Raw genomic sequence first — 14,418 nt, 5'->3', positions numbered from 1 at the left:
TTACTTACCCACCCCAAATCACTAATGAATACAGATAAAATGAAGGGGTGCATGTGGGCAAAGGTGACAGCACAGGACTTACAGCTGGAAAGTTTGCACCTTATAAACCTCTCATCTTCAATCCTACATTCAAAAGGTACTTATGATTTCAAAGAAATTGCAAATCAAATGATTACACGCTACAGGAAATTAGATAAAAGAGAAAGGAACCACTTCAACACCATCAAGAGATTCTATTCAGCTATTATATTAATAGTAAAAAAACATATTTTGATTACAGCTTCTGCAGGTATAAAATGAAAGGTTTTAGATTCTCTTTTATTGAAGTGCACAGATCCACAAAGCGTTTTCAGTCCTACAAGGTGTTTTAAACTCTTGTAATCATTCAGCAGAGCATTTGGATAGCAGTTCTTTAATTTTGAGCAGAGTAATAACTGCACTTGTTAAAATATGTTCTAGAGTATGTAGCACCTTTCAAAATAAATTCAAGCACCAGAATTAACTGTTGAACTTTTGTACCACTGAAATCAGTACCAAAGCTTTTACGTTTTTAAAGCCAAGCGATGAATTTATTACTCCTAACTTTAATTTCTTTACAGAATCTACTTCAATCTTTACATTAACATTCTATTATGTAAAATGCAATGATTTTTCAGTTCAATTAAATGTTTTGATGTCTACAAATATATAGCACTTCAAAATAATGTCTTTATTTTTGTAAGGAATGGATTTTTCTGGTCTTTTGTTCTTCATTAATTTAACTAAAATATAAAAAAATCTGTGCATGGAAACATTGGAAACATCTGGGCACAAAATCCAAGCATTTTTCTTAGCTGTTAAGAACACCTACCACAGAACTGTGGATTGCACCAACAACCAGACTGCTGTACACTAGTGGCAAACAGTAGGATTATATACATAAATATATACAATATACAAGTAAATATATATATATATATATATATACACAAGTAAAAATATATACGATATACACACATATATGCATACACACTAATAAAAGCGAGTCACAAGTTTTGTGGGCTACTACTTCCCTTGCCACTCAAAAATGCCCTTCCAATCTATTTTTCAACAACGCAAAATTATCTTAGAAAAAGCCTTTCAATGCAAATTATCTTAAAATAAACCTTTCAAATACTATTATTTTTCTTTAATGATTTAAATATAATATAATGTGCAAGAGAGTATTTCAGTGAAGCCCAGACAAAGAAAAAAAAAACCACATAATAATTATAATGGAAGACATCTATTCCTCAAATATATGGGAAATACACATCAGAGTATTAAAGAGAAATTGTTTTAAGCATTTCTTATAAAAAAAACCGTGCAGAAGCATGAGCTCAGGAAACAATTTACCTTTCTTGTCATCGAAGTACAGCGTCTGTTGAGCTGGATTTGACCACTGGAGGGAGGTGTTATCATTTTGATCGACCCTGCAGGTCAAATTTGCTGTTCCACCTTCAACAACTGTGACGTTCTGTGTGAGTGGGAACTGCCCTTGGCTGCCTGAGGAGGGAGGGAAGGGATGCAGAAAGGAAGAGAATAAGAGAAAAAAAAAGAAAATATTTAAGTTGCAGGATGTAATTTATTGCAGCAGCTTCCCACAGATGATAGACCCAGAATTCAATGTGATCTAGTCTGACCAAAGAAAGGTAGTACAATAAATTTTTAAAAACTGCATTTACAATATATTCCCTGTATCCGAGAAACAGCTGGATGGATTTAGAAATCTTTTTCCTCCTCTGTGAGTCATATTATTTAGTTCCAAAGAAATACTCAGCATTTTTGTCTCCTCAGACATACCAGAGACAGCTCAGTGCAGGCAATACAGTTAAATCATTGTTGAAAACATCACTGAGAACATAACATAAAAATACAGAGATTTTAACAGAGAGGGATGGGGCAACCTTGACTCTCTGTTTCTTTTTTATACATTTTAAAGTCCTCTCAGGATGATGCTTTCTGTATCAGGTATGCAAAGCTGTTGGAGAGCAAATGTAGTGTGAATCTAACACTTGATGCATGCTCTGTTGGGGGAATATAACCTGATCTCGTATGAAAATGGGAGAGGTGATGTAGCAGGTCTCTTTCACATCTGTGATTCTATCCCAGAGCATTATCAGTCACATTAGGTGCTTGCTGAAAAGTTACTGGGAAGTTTTCCAAATGCCTCTACACAATACAGAAACAGTATCAGACAGGTTCTTGAATCACAAGCATTTCCAGTGGCATAGTTAGACTAAAGTGTTTATGTAGTGTTATAGTACACCCCTTGTCAGACAGCACAACACATTCTGACAAAAAGGACTGCAAGAAGGGAGCACAAAAAAAACATGGAACATGTTTTTAACATGGGTGGTGAAAGAAAAAAATCTTCAATGATAAGCAAGACCCTTATTATCTTGGAGGTATATTATTTATTTAAGGGTACAATGCAAAAGAAAGACAACCTAATACTCCAAATGAAATATATGCTTCTTTCTTCTCCTGCTTTTATAGAGGTTCTATTAAAAGAAACCAAGAAGAGTAGGTAGAGATGCTTGCATAAGAAGTGTAATGCCAAGATTGACACTCAAGTGGGATGTGTCAGAAATTAAAAACCTCTCTCCAGTCCTACAGGAGGGAACAAGCTCATAGATGTGTCACAAGCCCATCAAGGAAATAATATATACAATATCCATTAATGATACAATAAAAAATCATAAACCCAGCATAAAACCTTCAGAGAAATATCCTATTTTAGTGGCTCTCATCAGACTTGTTCTCAACTAAGTTAAATTCAGGCATGACTTCTATACAAAAGCATGTTCGTATGAAAATCTATTATCTAGGACACAGGTTTGCAGATGACCAAAGTAAGGAAGTACTAAATAAAAGATTAACAACTGAACCTATATTTGACTTACTGATATTACACAAAACAGAATTCTAGCCAGATTTTGATTTCCCTATGTAAAATATTCTCAATGGTCTCAGACAAGGAACAAAATCACCCACATCAGTGAAATAAATAAAATATTTCCATCAAAATGTAGATCTGAATAACTGGTATAATTTTTGTATAAATATCAACTACAGCTGTCTAAAGATCAAGATTTAACATGTACTGATATTTACTCTAAGAGAGTATTTACTACCAACAGGATAACAGATATTATTAAAAAAAAAGAAAAGTAAGAATACTAAAAATACCATAGCTAATTTAAATGCTGCAAATAATAAATGCCAAAATTCTCATGACATTCTCTGTATCTGACACTTCATTAATCAAACCCTGCTTCTTGAAAACCACACATTGAGAAATATATGAGAGAAAAATCATAAACAAGGATGGAAAAAAAAACAGAAAAGATTTGTAATTTCCTTCCATTTCTCCTCTTTCAATTTCAATGTGTCAAGGAACTTCAAGATATTGAATAAATTGCTTATCATTTAAATTAGAATTTTTTAAATCCAGAAAAATGCACACAGCCTGTTATTACTTCCACTAAATTACAGTCAACTTACCAAAGAAATAACCTTCTAAAGTATGAGCTGTGAATAGGAGACTATGTGGGCTAAAACACTTTTTGCCTACAAGAAGCATTGAACAGAGCCTAGTACCAGAGATTAGCACAGTAAAGTCTGTCACTTACATTAAAGAATTGGAATGGGAGGCAGTTTAATAAAGAGCATGCTGTAATGATTCAGGACCCTATTAACACAGATTAGGAGATCTCCCCATAATTACCCTGTATTCTCTGTCTGATATTACAACTCTTATCATGAAGGTGTCAGTGTCTGTGCACTCTCATTTGTTAACCACTGCCAAGTCACAGACTCATCTCTGGTCAAGAAGTAAACTATTCTGATCAACCATATAAATGGAAACTACTGATGCCATAACATGAATAGGTCAGAAGTATTTTCTTTTCTCCGGCCAACCTAGTGATTGCTGATGATTTGGAAACAAGAATTAATTTACAATATAAAAATAAGACCAAAACGTTCATTGTATCTCTTGCCAGCAGAGAATCTTTATGGTTCTGGAGAAGATGCACAGAGCTTCATGGGAAGTTTGGACTGGAGAAAGAGGTACAGAGAAAATGAAAGAAAATCTATATGGAAAATAGCCTGAGTAGAAAGAAGGGAGCCTTTGCAGGACAGATAAAACTATGTAAAGCAAGTCCAAATAGTGCACTCTTCTTAAGAAAGGCAAAAAATATTAGCAAGTGATGGGAAAACTAAGACAAAGAAAAACTTATCTTAAAAAAACCTTAGATTTACTTTACTGTTTGCATCTAACTTGGGATACTGATGTAGGGCTGGAAGGACAGGAAAAGGTTGTAAAGCCCTATATGAAACAGGTGAACACTAAAGAAAGCTTCAACATCCTGCCCTTTTACTGCAGTAAAAGTGTCAAAGTGGTTTATGCTCCTAGAGACTCCTCCTGGCTCTTGAGGATCTGACAATATTTTGTGGGAGAGGTCATGTTTCTGTTAATGTCCACTAACAAAAGCATTCCATCTTGACTTTAACAAGTCCAGTAATGGAAAATTTAGTGGTTCCTTCAGTAACTTATTTCAGAGAGTAACAACCATCCTTGTTCAAACAAAACCACAAAATCTATTTCTGCTCTGAATTTGTCTCGCTGTAGCACCCAGATTCCACTGGCTCTTATATCTGCTCTGAAGAGCCCTCTCTTATCAAATTTCTCTTGTAGATACTTAGAGACTATGATCCTATCACCCATTAACCTTCTTTTTGATAATCTAAATAACTTGAGCTCTTAAGTCTTTCTGCAGAAATCTCATTTTTCTAATCCTTTAATTAGTCAGTGCCTCTTCTCTGTGCCCTCTTCCACGTGTCCTCTCCTTTCTGAAGTGTGCAGCCCAGACCTGCAAGCCCCCCTGTTGCAGCCACAGAAGGCAGAAATACAAAGGTGATGCCACTTCTCTGCCAGTTTTTGGCATTCTTGTTTGCACACTTAAGAGTCCCTTGGCCCCACGGTCAGACCCAGGTGTGGCTGAAGGTTCATCACGGGGCTGGTATTTTTCCTCAGACACCCTTCTGTTCTCTTCACTGCACTGAACACAGCTTTTTAGGTAAGTTCAGTAGAATTTATTTCCTACTTTATATTACCTGAGGTGATTGACAGGTATAATTGAGATAATGAATATAACAGGGATGCTGACCATCCTAAAGACAGGGCTACCCATCCAGCTTTCTTTCTATCCTCCCAGCAAATGGCTGGGAATGAATGACATTTCTAACCTCCACCAGCAGGTCAAGTCAATCAAACACATAAATATACATATATCCACTACAGTCTGTAAATTACATTCTGTTCCAAAATCAAATCTAGAGGAAGGACAAAAAATTTTAATGCCTGTATGGAATACACTAATGAAGTGTTAAAAAAAAATACTCATGGCCTACATTAATAATTACCTTGCATCTGGAAAGGAAAAACTACAAGGTTATGAAATGGTAAATTACAACAGTGATATTACTGCAGAAAAGAGGCTGCATCAAGACATCAGTGTCATCATGTATCCCAGTGCCTCTGCTCATTTTAGAAGCTTTGTTAGCAACATTATTTCAACTTTTTAGACTAGACGGAGCTATGGTTAAATATATTCTACCACAGGTTGTTTTTGCAATGCTTTGTGGAGGACCAGTATTCATATCTCATTAGCCACAAGCTGTTTCCTGTCAGGAAAGGCTTTTTTTTTTCTTTTTTTCTTTTTCCCACTCAGAAATCATGGCTAAACTGCTTTTACATTTAACACTGATTTTTATCTCAGTATGTGACAAGTCTATGTAGAATAATTATCATTATTTGGTCCAGTTTGTAAACATTCATCATGTGAGTTCACCTCATGTTTTTTTGTTTATACTTGGGTTAGGTTTTTTTGCTTGGTTTTGTGGCTTTGCTTTTGGTTTTTGTTTCGTTTTTGTTTTTTTTTTTTTTTTACTTTTTGCAATTACAATGAGAGCTCTTTAATGAGTTTAACACTCCCACTTGATGCTTAGGTGATATATTCTAATCAATTTACCAGGCTAATTACAAATGTGACTAGGTGGCTGTAAGCACTGAGAAAACAGAATTTTCTCTTTAGTTTTGTTTCTGCAAAGGTCTCTTTTTGTAAAGTAAACAGTTATGTCACAAATTAAGAGCATTTCACAGTATCAGGGCAGCAAGCTTTGCCACTCTGTATCAGAAAGGCACAAAAAGAATGGTTTTAGTTAGAGAGGATGGCATGGAAAAGAGGTGAGAGAGACAGCAGTGAATTATCAATGTTTTCCCACATTGGTTCTACTGACTGACCCAATGAGGTAAATTAAGTTTATCAGCATGTAAGAGGAAAAAAAGTAGAGTCTAAAGTTTTATAGCAGAGATTTATCCTTTTCAGTCTTGCATGGAACCACAAAGCCACGGGCTTTTTATTTGATACCTCTATAGCACGGTGTCAGCCGAAACCAGAACCCATAAAAATGCAAAGGCTTAGCTGAGGAAAAAAAAAAAAAAAAAAGTCCTAACTTGAGCAAATTATTTTTCAAAACAGTCTGATTTTTAATGTTGATTTTAACAACACCAGGCCCTAAAAACAATATAAATATTTGGGTGTGAGGGAAAGCAGCTTAGTATTTCAAATAGCAGCTTGCATTTAAAGGGAGAATATATTAATTTTGGCCTTCTTTCTTAGTAAAGAAACTGAAACATTAGGGGGGAAAAAAACCCAAAACATTATGATGAAATATCTAATATACTGAATCACTTTCCTGGCTTTCTCACTTAATTTATATATGAAATAATGCAAACATCTCTCCAAGGAGACAAAGTGTTATTAGCTTGTCTTTACCTAATTTAAAGAGCAATGATATTGTGAACTGCATTTCAGCAGGAATAATCAGAGATTTTCATTACTGTGCAACTGTGGGTTTCTTCTGACTTTGCAATGGGAACAAACTGCTTTTCTATTTTTTCTGCATGGATACCAGATTGAAGGTTCATGTCCTGGAAGTTCTGAAGGAAGAAACTATGCAAGCTGTTGCCTTTACTATTTTAAATTTTTTTTTTTTTTAGAACAGTCCTTAAGACTGTGGTAAAAATATCAATGACAGATTAAAAAAAACAGTCTAACTTCTGATGTACAACTACCTGCTTTGCTCTATTCTAAAAGAAAATACAGCAATGTGCCTGCATGTTAAACTGCATTCACACAGCATTTTTAAGAACAAAAGCTTGCCTGAGCATCATTTGATACACAAAGTCCTTGACTGGATGGATTCACCTTTCTTAACTTGATGTTTTAAATAGCAGTAATTTAGCTCTATATCTGGTTTGTAAATACTTTTTTAATTTATGCATTTATGCTGTTGAGTTTATGTTTGTTTGCTCACTGAAGAAGCATCATTTGAAAAAAGAAAGAAACCAAACCAACAAAATTGTGTCCTCTAATAACTGTTACACACTCCAGTAACAAAACCTCTTACAGAGAACACTGGAATTAATGAGAATACTGTAGAAACTTACTATAGAATGACAAGTTTAGGAGAGAGAAGAAATAAGGCAGAGACTGTTAACCCCTGACTGTGCATTCAAGGTCACTGAGCCTTTTTAAATGTTTCAGCAATACTAAAATAATGCAAAGGAAAAGGACAAGAGTGCAGTCTCTGATTTCAGACTATGGAATTTATGTCTGTCATCAAAAATAGAAAAGGAAGAAGCCACTTCTTCCTTCCTTCACTCCATATGTTTCAGGTGTATGTTTCCAAACCAACAGCTAACTCAAAATATAATTAATTTGGACTATATTACAGTGAAAAATATTGCAGATATAAATTGGAAAAAAAATACATATTGAAGTAAAATTATTCCACAATGATAAACAGGAAAAAGTATGAGAGAGGACAGGGAAAAAAAAATTTAAAAATAAGAGGCATAAACAGTGCTGTTTCCTAGGAATCCAGTCTAAGTGACTATTTTTTACTCTTTTCAGGCTGTCACCATGGTATTACTTGCAAGTCAATGGAGAACAGTATCCAGTGATTTTATTCAATTATTATTTATTGAAGGGCATTCTCTTCCACCATTTTGAATTCCTGAAAAAGTTACAAATCCAAACATAATTGAAGTGAACCTCATCTTCCCATAAAAGTTGTAACAAACTGATTAATTTTCTGGTTTTCATAATTGTAAATAAGTCTCAGAGCTTTGTGCCACTTGTCACTTGCTCAATTCTTTGTGCCTTAACAAATTGAAAAGTCCTTTTTCTCTAAAAGCATCCAGTCCTGACAAGAAGAGTAAGAAATTGGACACTTTAATTTCTGTCAGGATTTGGGTCTCATTGTCACCATATTTCTATTCTTAATCTGTAATATATACCAAAGATATCTTTGCTAATCTCCCAGTTATTCAGAAAGCAAACCACACCTTTTCCCATAATTCCATCTATTTTAATCCTGCTTTGAAATACTTTGGGCAAATTACCCAGAGTAATTTCAGAGAAAATATAAATATAATTTAACATTAATAATTTTGAAAAAAAATACTTTTATTGAAAATAAGTAATGTCTAAAAATTTGGAAATTACCAGAAATTACAAAGCAATTAAGAAAATTTTGGCTAGAAGAAAAGATGGACCGATATAATTAGAAATATTAACTTTTCACACTGTATTAAAAGAAAACAATTTTTAATGAGTAAAAATTTAAATATTTTGGTTTTTAATTTTTCAAATCAAACATTCTACTGAGAGGTAATTACACAAAGAAAAAATGTATCAGTAGATATGATTAATCTTTTCCCTCATTTTGCTACAATTGCTTTCATGATTTTCTCTATCTCATTTGTGAAAAATTGTAAATCTATTGGAAAAAAATGTTCTCTTAGACTTTCCAGCTATTGAGTTCTAAAAAAGAAAATATATTTGCATCTCTCTAGGAATACAGTTTTCCTCCTTCCTTCTCCTTAAAGACAAATTCTGGTATTTGAAGTCCAACATGCAGGTAACCCACCTGGCAAGGACTTTCTTATTGTATATGTATTTATCTTTGTTCTCTGATAGACCTTTTCTTCTATCTGAGCAGAACACAACCAAGGTTTAAAATCCTTCCACTTTTAACTTTGTTTCACCGACTTCTGAAATGTCATTCAAAGAGAAGCTAAAAGACAGAGAAGAGGCAGCTGCACAAATCAGCTCCAAGTAGTGCTGTTGTTTGAATGTTTGTGATCTCAAAAAGCATTCAGAAATTCCCCAAAATGCACCACAACTGCACTGCTTATTGTTAGTTACAAACAGGCATGGCAAGGGCTCGCTTACCAAATGGAACCTCCTGTGTTTAAATGCAAGCCTGAACTTTTCACTGTATTGAACAGCTGAGCAAAAGGGAAAATTAAAACTGTTCTAGGTTTGCCTTACTATTTGCCCATATAGTAGCTTTATTCTTGTTAAAAAACTAGAACTAAACAAGCCTTGTACATATTTACACATATATGCCCACATAGGAGAGGGGAGCAAAGAATAGTAATAAAACTGCTAATAAACTCCAGCTAGTTTCTGTGAATTTAACTTCTTTTTACATCAGTATATTTTATTTAGATTAGAACAGCACATTTAAACACTTATCTTACCACCCCTGGTTTGGAAACAAATCTGAATAAGAATCACCTGTCATTGCACCAGTACACTAAATAAATCTTTGCTGCGTGGACTTCCAACACTTTCACTGGTCAGTTTGTTTCAGATGACATGTCATCCTCAAAAGTAAATGAAGAAAAATCAAAGGTGGAGAAAACAGATTTTGATCACAGACTTATCTGTTCCGATTACAATATTACTGGTGTTTTTTAGTGAAATACCCTGTAGTTGTAAGTAGTACTGATAAAACTATCCTCGCAGTAAATGGGGATCAATATACAGGAGTCAGATCTTTGAATTTTATCAAGGGAATAAAATATGGACAAGCTAAACACACTTTAAAAATATTCCTTTTATAAATGTAAAAACTACTGTGAAGAGTTGTGTTTTAACACACAAAAGAAATGCTGCCCTAAAGGTGGGAAATATGGTGCATGCAGTTTGATGTGAACAGGAACTTCCCTTAATGACGTTGTGTTGATCAATACCTAAACACATCCTGGCCAGCTGGGAATGTTCCCTGAAGAAAGCAGTTCTGATTCTCACAAAGGAAAAGTCAGAATGATTAATAAAGTGCTTTCCACTTGTGATCATCTGTATATTCGCAAAGTTTTCACTCCTGATGATTTCACCCATCCCGTCGATACCTACCTTCTTTGATGTTTTGACTATTTTTCTTGTGCAGAGGAGATCACAGCTCTGTTCAAGCTCGTGAAAGTTCAAGTACGAAACAACAGTTTTAAAACTGACTTCGTACTTGATGGGTTGTTTCCCCTTCTCTTGGTTTACACAATAAAATAAGGCCAGGAATTTGTCTGGAGAATAACTGCTTTGTACAATTCTAACAGCTTTTTTGAGCCTAAATGGCACCAAACTATAAACAACAAAATTATTTAGGCCAGACTACACTTTTAGGCATCAGAAGCCAGGCTTGACCTACAGAAATGAAAGGCAGTTTACCCCAAACAAGGATATATATTCATCTCTGTCCTCTCCCCTTGTTGCCTCAACACTTGCTCTTTCCCTCTGCTGTGTATCCCAACAAAGAATGGCCCTTTCCCTTCCAACAGCACCATTTGTATTTCAGAATGACAGCGGAGGCTTCTTCCTGTACAGCCTTCTGAGTGAAGAGAATGTTTGCTCAGGTGATTCCTTTTTGCCAAATTTCATCTGGGAACCAGGTGAATTTTTCCTATTAGCAGATATTAGAAGATTAGGATTGGATCTTGCTGTCCTTTCATGTACCTGTTTCCCTAATGAATCTTGCATGCAGACCAGTTGTAGATGTGGCTCTAATTTTGTGCAATTTAGATATCACTCAATGCAAAACTGCATTAGACTTCGGTGTACTTTGAAATAAAACCACTTACTCTACTGATTTCCTTTTTTCCTCCCTGTGGTCTATGAAATATCCATTGATATGGCAGTGCTGATCTGCAGCAGCTCTCCCTGCTGACTTAGGCCAGCAAGCTGCTCATGAATCTAGCAGATGTTTCAGTTGTCTAGGCCAATGGAAACCTTATGGACCCTTTTTTCTTCATCTCCTCCCAGGAGCAAATGTTAGTACAGCAGATATCTGGATGTGTGCCATGTAGCAGCACAGACAGGAAAAAGCTGCTGTGGCTTCGCTGAGTGTGGTGCTGTATAATGATTGTATTTTTCTTTCCAGTTCTCTCTCAGAGAGTTATTTACAAATCTCATGCTCCTCACGTGTAGCTGAACACAAAACTGGGTTCTTTAAAGCGTTCCCTAAACTTCCCCTGTTGTGCTATTGAACCTTAACCCTAGGTTAATACACAGATATAAATTATATAGATACACTCATATGTTGGTCTTCTATTTCCCTGCCAATATAAATTCAGAAATGCCTAAATGCAAATTGCATTCAGAATCATGCTCCCAACAGATTGTACAGACCATGACAACGGAAAATGTTAAAGGGATTTAGAACAAGAACAATTTAATTTCTTAAAATTTAATTTAAAATATGGAATTGGTTTCCCAGAGAAGGTGCAGATGCCCTGTCCCTGGAAGTGTTCAAGGCCAGGCTGGGTGGGGCTTTGAGCAACCTGGGATAGTGAAAGGTGTCCCTGCCCAGGGCAGGGGGTTGGAACTGGATGAACTCAAAGGTCCCTTGGAACCCAAACCATTCTGTGTTTCTATGATTCTATGGTAATTTAAAGGAAATTATATTCCTGAAATCTCTAGCTGTCCTCAAAAACTGCTTTTTGAAACCTTATTTTTCATCACTTGACCTCGCTTTAGCAGTGGGTGGTAGGAACAGTCTCTTATTCACAATCTCTAAGTTCTTATTCTATAATGTGTTTCTTTTTTTATTTTGACCTTTGGATCCCTTTTATTTGTGAGAATTCAACATGAAGTCTGTCATTTCCAGTTGTCTATAAATAAAAAGCTTCAGCCCAAATATCATATTTGCTTGAAATTGTTGCCCTTATTGCTCTTAAAGGTAATAATTTGGTTTAAAAATAGAGATCAGCAAAAAAAACCTAAAAAATTATGCATTTATGAAAAAGATTTTTAGATATTTTCATATTATTATTCCTCTCTCATGAGACAATTAAATTATGACTCCTCAGAAAATACAAAAAGAGACAGGACAGAGGCACCTATGTGAAGTCAGTGGCAGAACCAGGAACTCAGAAGTGATTTCTGAATTTCCACAAGTAGTATTAGTATTAGCTTCAGTGTCATCTGGGCTGAAGCCTTCATATTTTTTTAAACAAAAAAGCCTAATTTCTGTCCAACAGGCAGACAGAATAACTGTATTCATCAATGACTTTCACTTAGAAAACTGCATCTTTCTTAAGAATCTTTTTTGTCTTCCTTAAAATCATACTTAGGTATGTCCTCTTGAACAAAGAATCCCTTACAGATCTGGAATGAGAATTACAGTTAAATTAACTGTATTCACAAGGCAAAGAATCAAATTAATCAGCTCCATATAAGTACCCTCATGTCTGTACAGCTAAGTTAAACTTTAAAAAAAATTTATAAGGTTAACCTAAGAAGCTACAATACCTCTATAATTGATTTAGTATAAAAATCTTAGTGAATTTTATAAAAGGTGATCCATGAGGGCTCTCAACAATAACAGTTTTGCAAAATAATATTTTTTTAAATCCACTGAAATGTAAGAAATCAGCAAGTAAATTGATATGTGCATTAAAGTAATTTTCTAGGTCAGTGAATCAATGTCAGTAATGGTTGACTAGATTCCTTACTTGGTTGTAAGAATATTTTAGTAGAAGTCTTTTATTTTATAATTTACTGAATTATTATAAAGGTTATTTGGTACCTAACATAATATTGTCTTCTAGAAAAGAGAACCTCCTGCATTTTACAAGACAAATTACATAGCAGAGGAGGATGTTTGATAAAATTTACAAAACTGATATACTAGCTTTAATATAGAGATTTTAATCTTTTTTTAAACAATTACAACACCTACTCTAAGCAGGGAAATATATTTCCCCATTAGGGAAATATAAATGTCAAAGACCATATTTGCATATCAGGGGAGGGCAGGAGAGGGGAGGAGGAGACATAGTGACTAACATCTGTTGAACAGATTGAGATAACAAGAGGTTTTCAAGACAGCAGAGTGCATTTCTCAGGTGAAGAAATGAAAGAGCATTACAGTGGATTAATGTGTTTCCAAGTGGAGTAATGTAAGTTAAATGGGAGTTTCTGAACTTAGGAATTTTAAGGCAAATTTTGAAAATACATAACATACAACAGCTCTTGAGTTTAGGTCTTCAGAATGAGCATAATAATTTTAGTAACTTTCAAGCACAGCCTGTCCTGTATTTAAGTAAAATAAGTTGTAGGGGGTTTTTTTGTTTTGTTTTTTTCTTTTTATTTTTTTTTCCCTGTAGCTGGTCTTTGTTAGTTTTTTAAACCTACAGAGAAGAAAATGCAACATGCATATTTCTACATCTTGTTGCGTGCTTACATTCAACTAATTTTTTCCTTTCAGTTTGCACAAAGCATCTCATTCTTGGCATTCTTCCACAAAGCTATCAGAATCCCTGCTTGAAACACCATATATGAGAGGAAGGCAAGAGAACTGATCCTGTTCACCAAGTGCCTTTGTTTTGAGTATCAAGATTTCTGTATTCTCAAGACCGTGCACTTGTTTATGAACACTGACAAAGCAGACTAGTAAGTGCTTAGAACACAATGTGCTTTATTAACACTGCTACTGCAAATTTTATACCACACACAGCTATGTGCTTGCAGAGGCAGAATTGTTTGCAGCCACTGCAGAGTAACTGCTTTTGTTGTGGGGTAGTTAGCCAAGATTATAAAGATTTAAAGAAATGTTTTACTTGGAAAGGGGAGCTGATGATGTAGTGGGGATTTTCTGTGATGAAGCCATACAGTTTAAAAAGAGTGCACAAAGTTCTACACCTCTGAGCACAGAGCACATCAAACAGCAGAAAGGGCGAGTTTGCCAATGATTCAAATCTCTCAGTCAATACTCAGGTTCGAGGCATCTATCACACTTGGACTCTTCTTTTCAGCACTGCAGTCCAGTGCTTAGTACTTTCTCTTCAAAACAGGCAGTGGAAAGTGGCCACAGGACAAGTCCTGCAAGGGTTCATCCAGACTGTTTCTCCATTTCTGACCTAGAGCAAGCACAGCTATCTCCACACTATACCCCAGGTCACAATGTAGCCATCACTTTTACTGATCTTCCTGAGTTTCTTTCACACAACCACAAGAAAAAAAAATCATATCAACTAAATGACTG

At 35.1% G+C, this 14,418-nt stretch overlaps 1 protein-coding gene across 4 annotated transcripts in view; it reads right to left on the bottom strand.

Annotated features, from left to right (window-relative positions):
* The window catches only part of CADM2 (cell adhesion molecule 2), a 585,014-nt gene that overhangs the window by 169,829 nt on the left and 400,767 nt on the right, over window positions 1-14,418 (bottom strand). For all 4 annotated transcript variants that reach the window (XM_030263057.4, XM_030263065.4, XM_030263073.4 and 1 more), the window contains one exon: window positions 1,375-1,524. In XM_030263057.4, the coding sequence (XP_030118917.1) occupies window positions 1,375-1,524 (150 nt within the window). The remainder of the gene's footprint in view (window positions 1-1,374; window positions 1,525-14,418) is intronic.

Source organism: Taeniopygia guttata, chromosome 1 (genome assembly GCF_048771995.1).
Source record: "Taeniopygia guttata chromosome 1, bTaeGut7.mat, whole genome shotgun sequence".
In the NCBI taxonomy this organism is placed as follows: domain Eukaryota; kingdom Metazoa; phylum Chordata; class Aves; order Passeriformes; family Estrildidae; genus Taeniopygia; species Taeniopygia guttata.
Note: the sequence above shows the minus strand (reverse complement) of the source record. Positions and strands in the feature narration are given on the sequence as shown.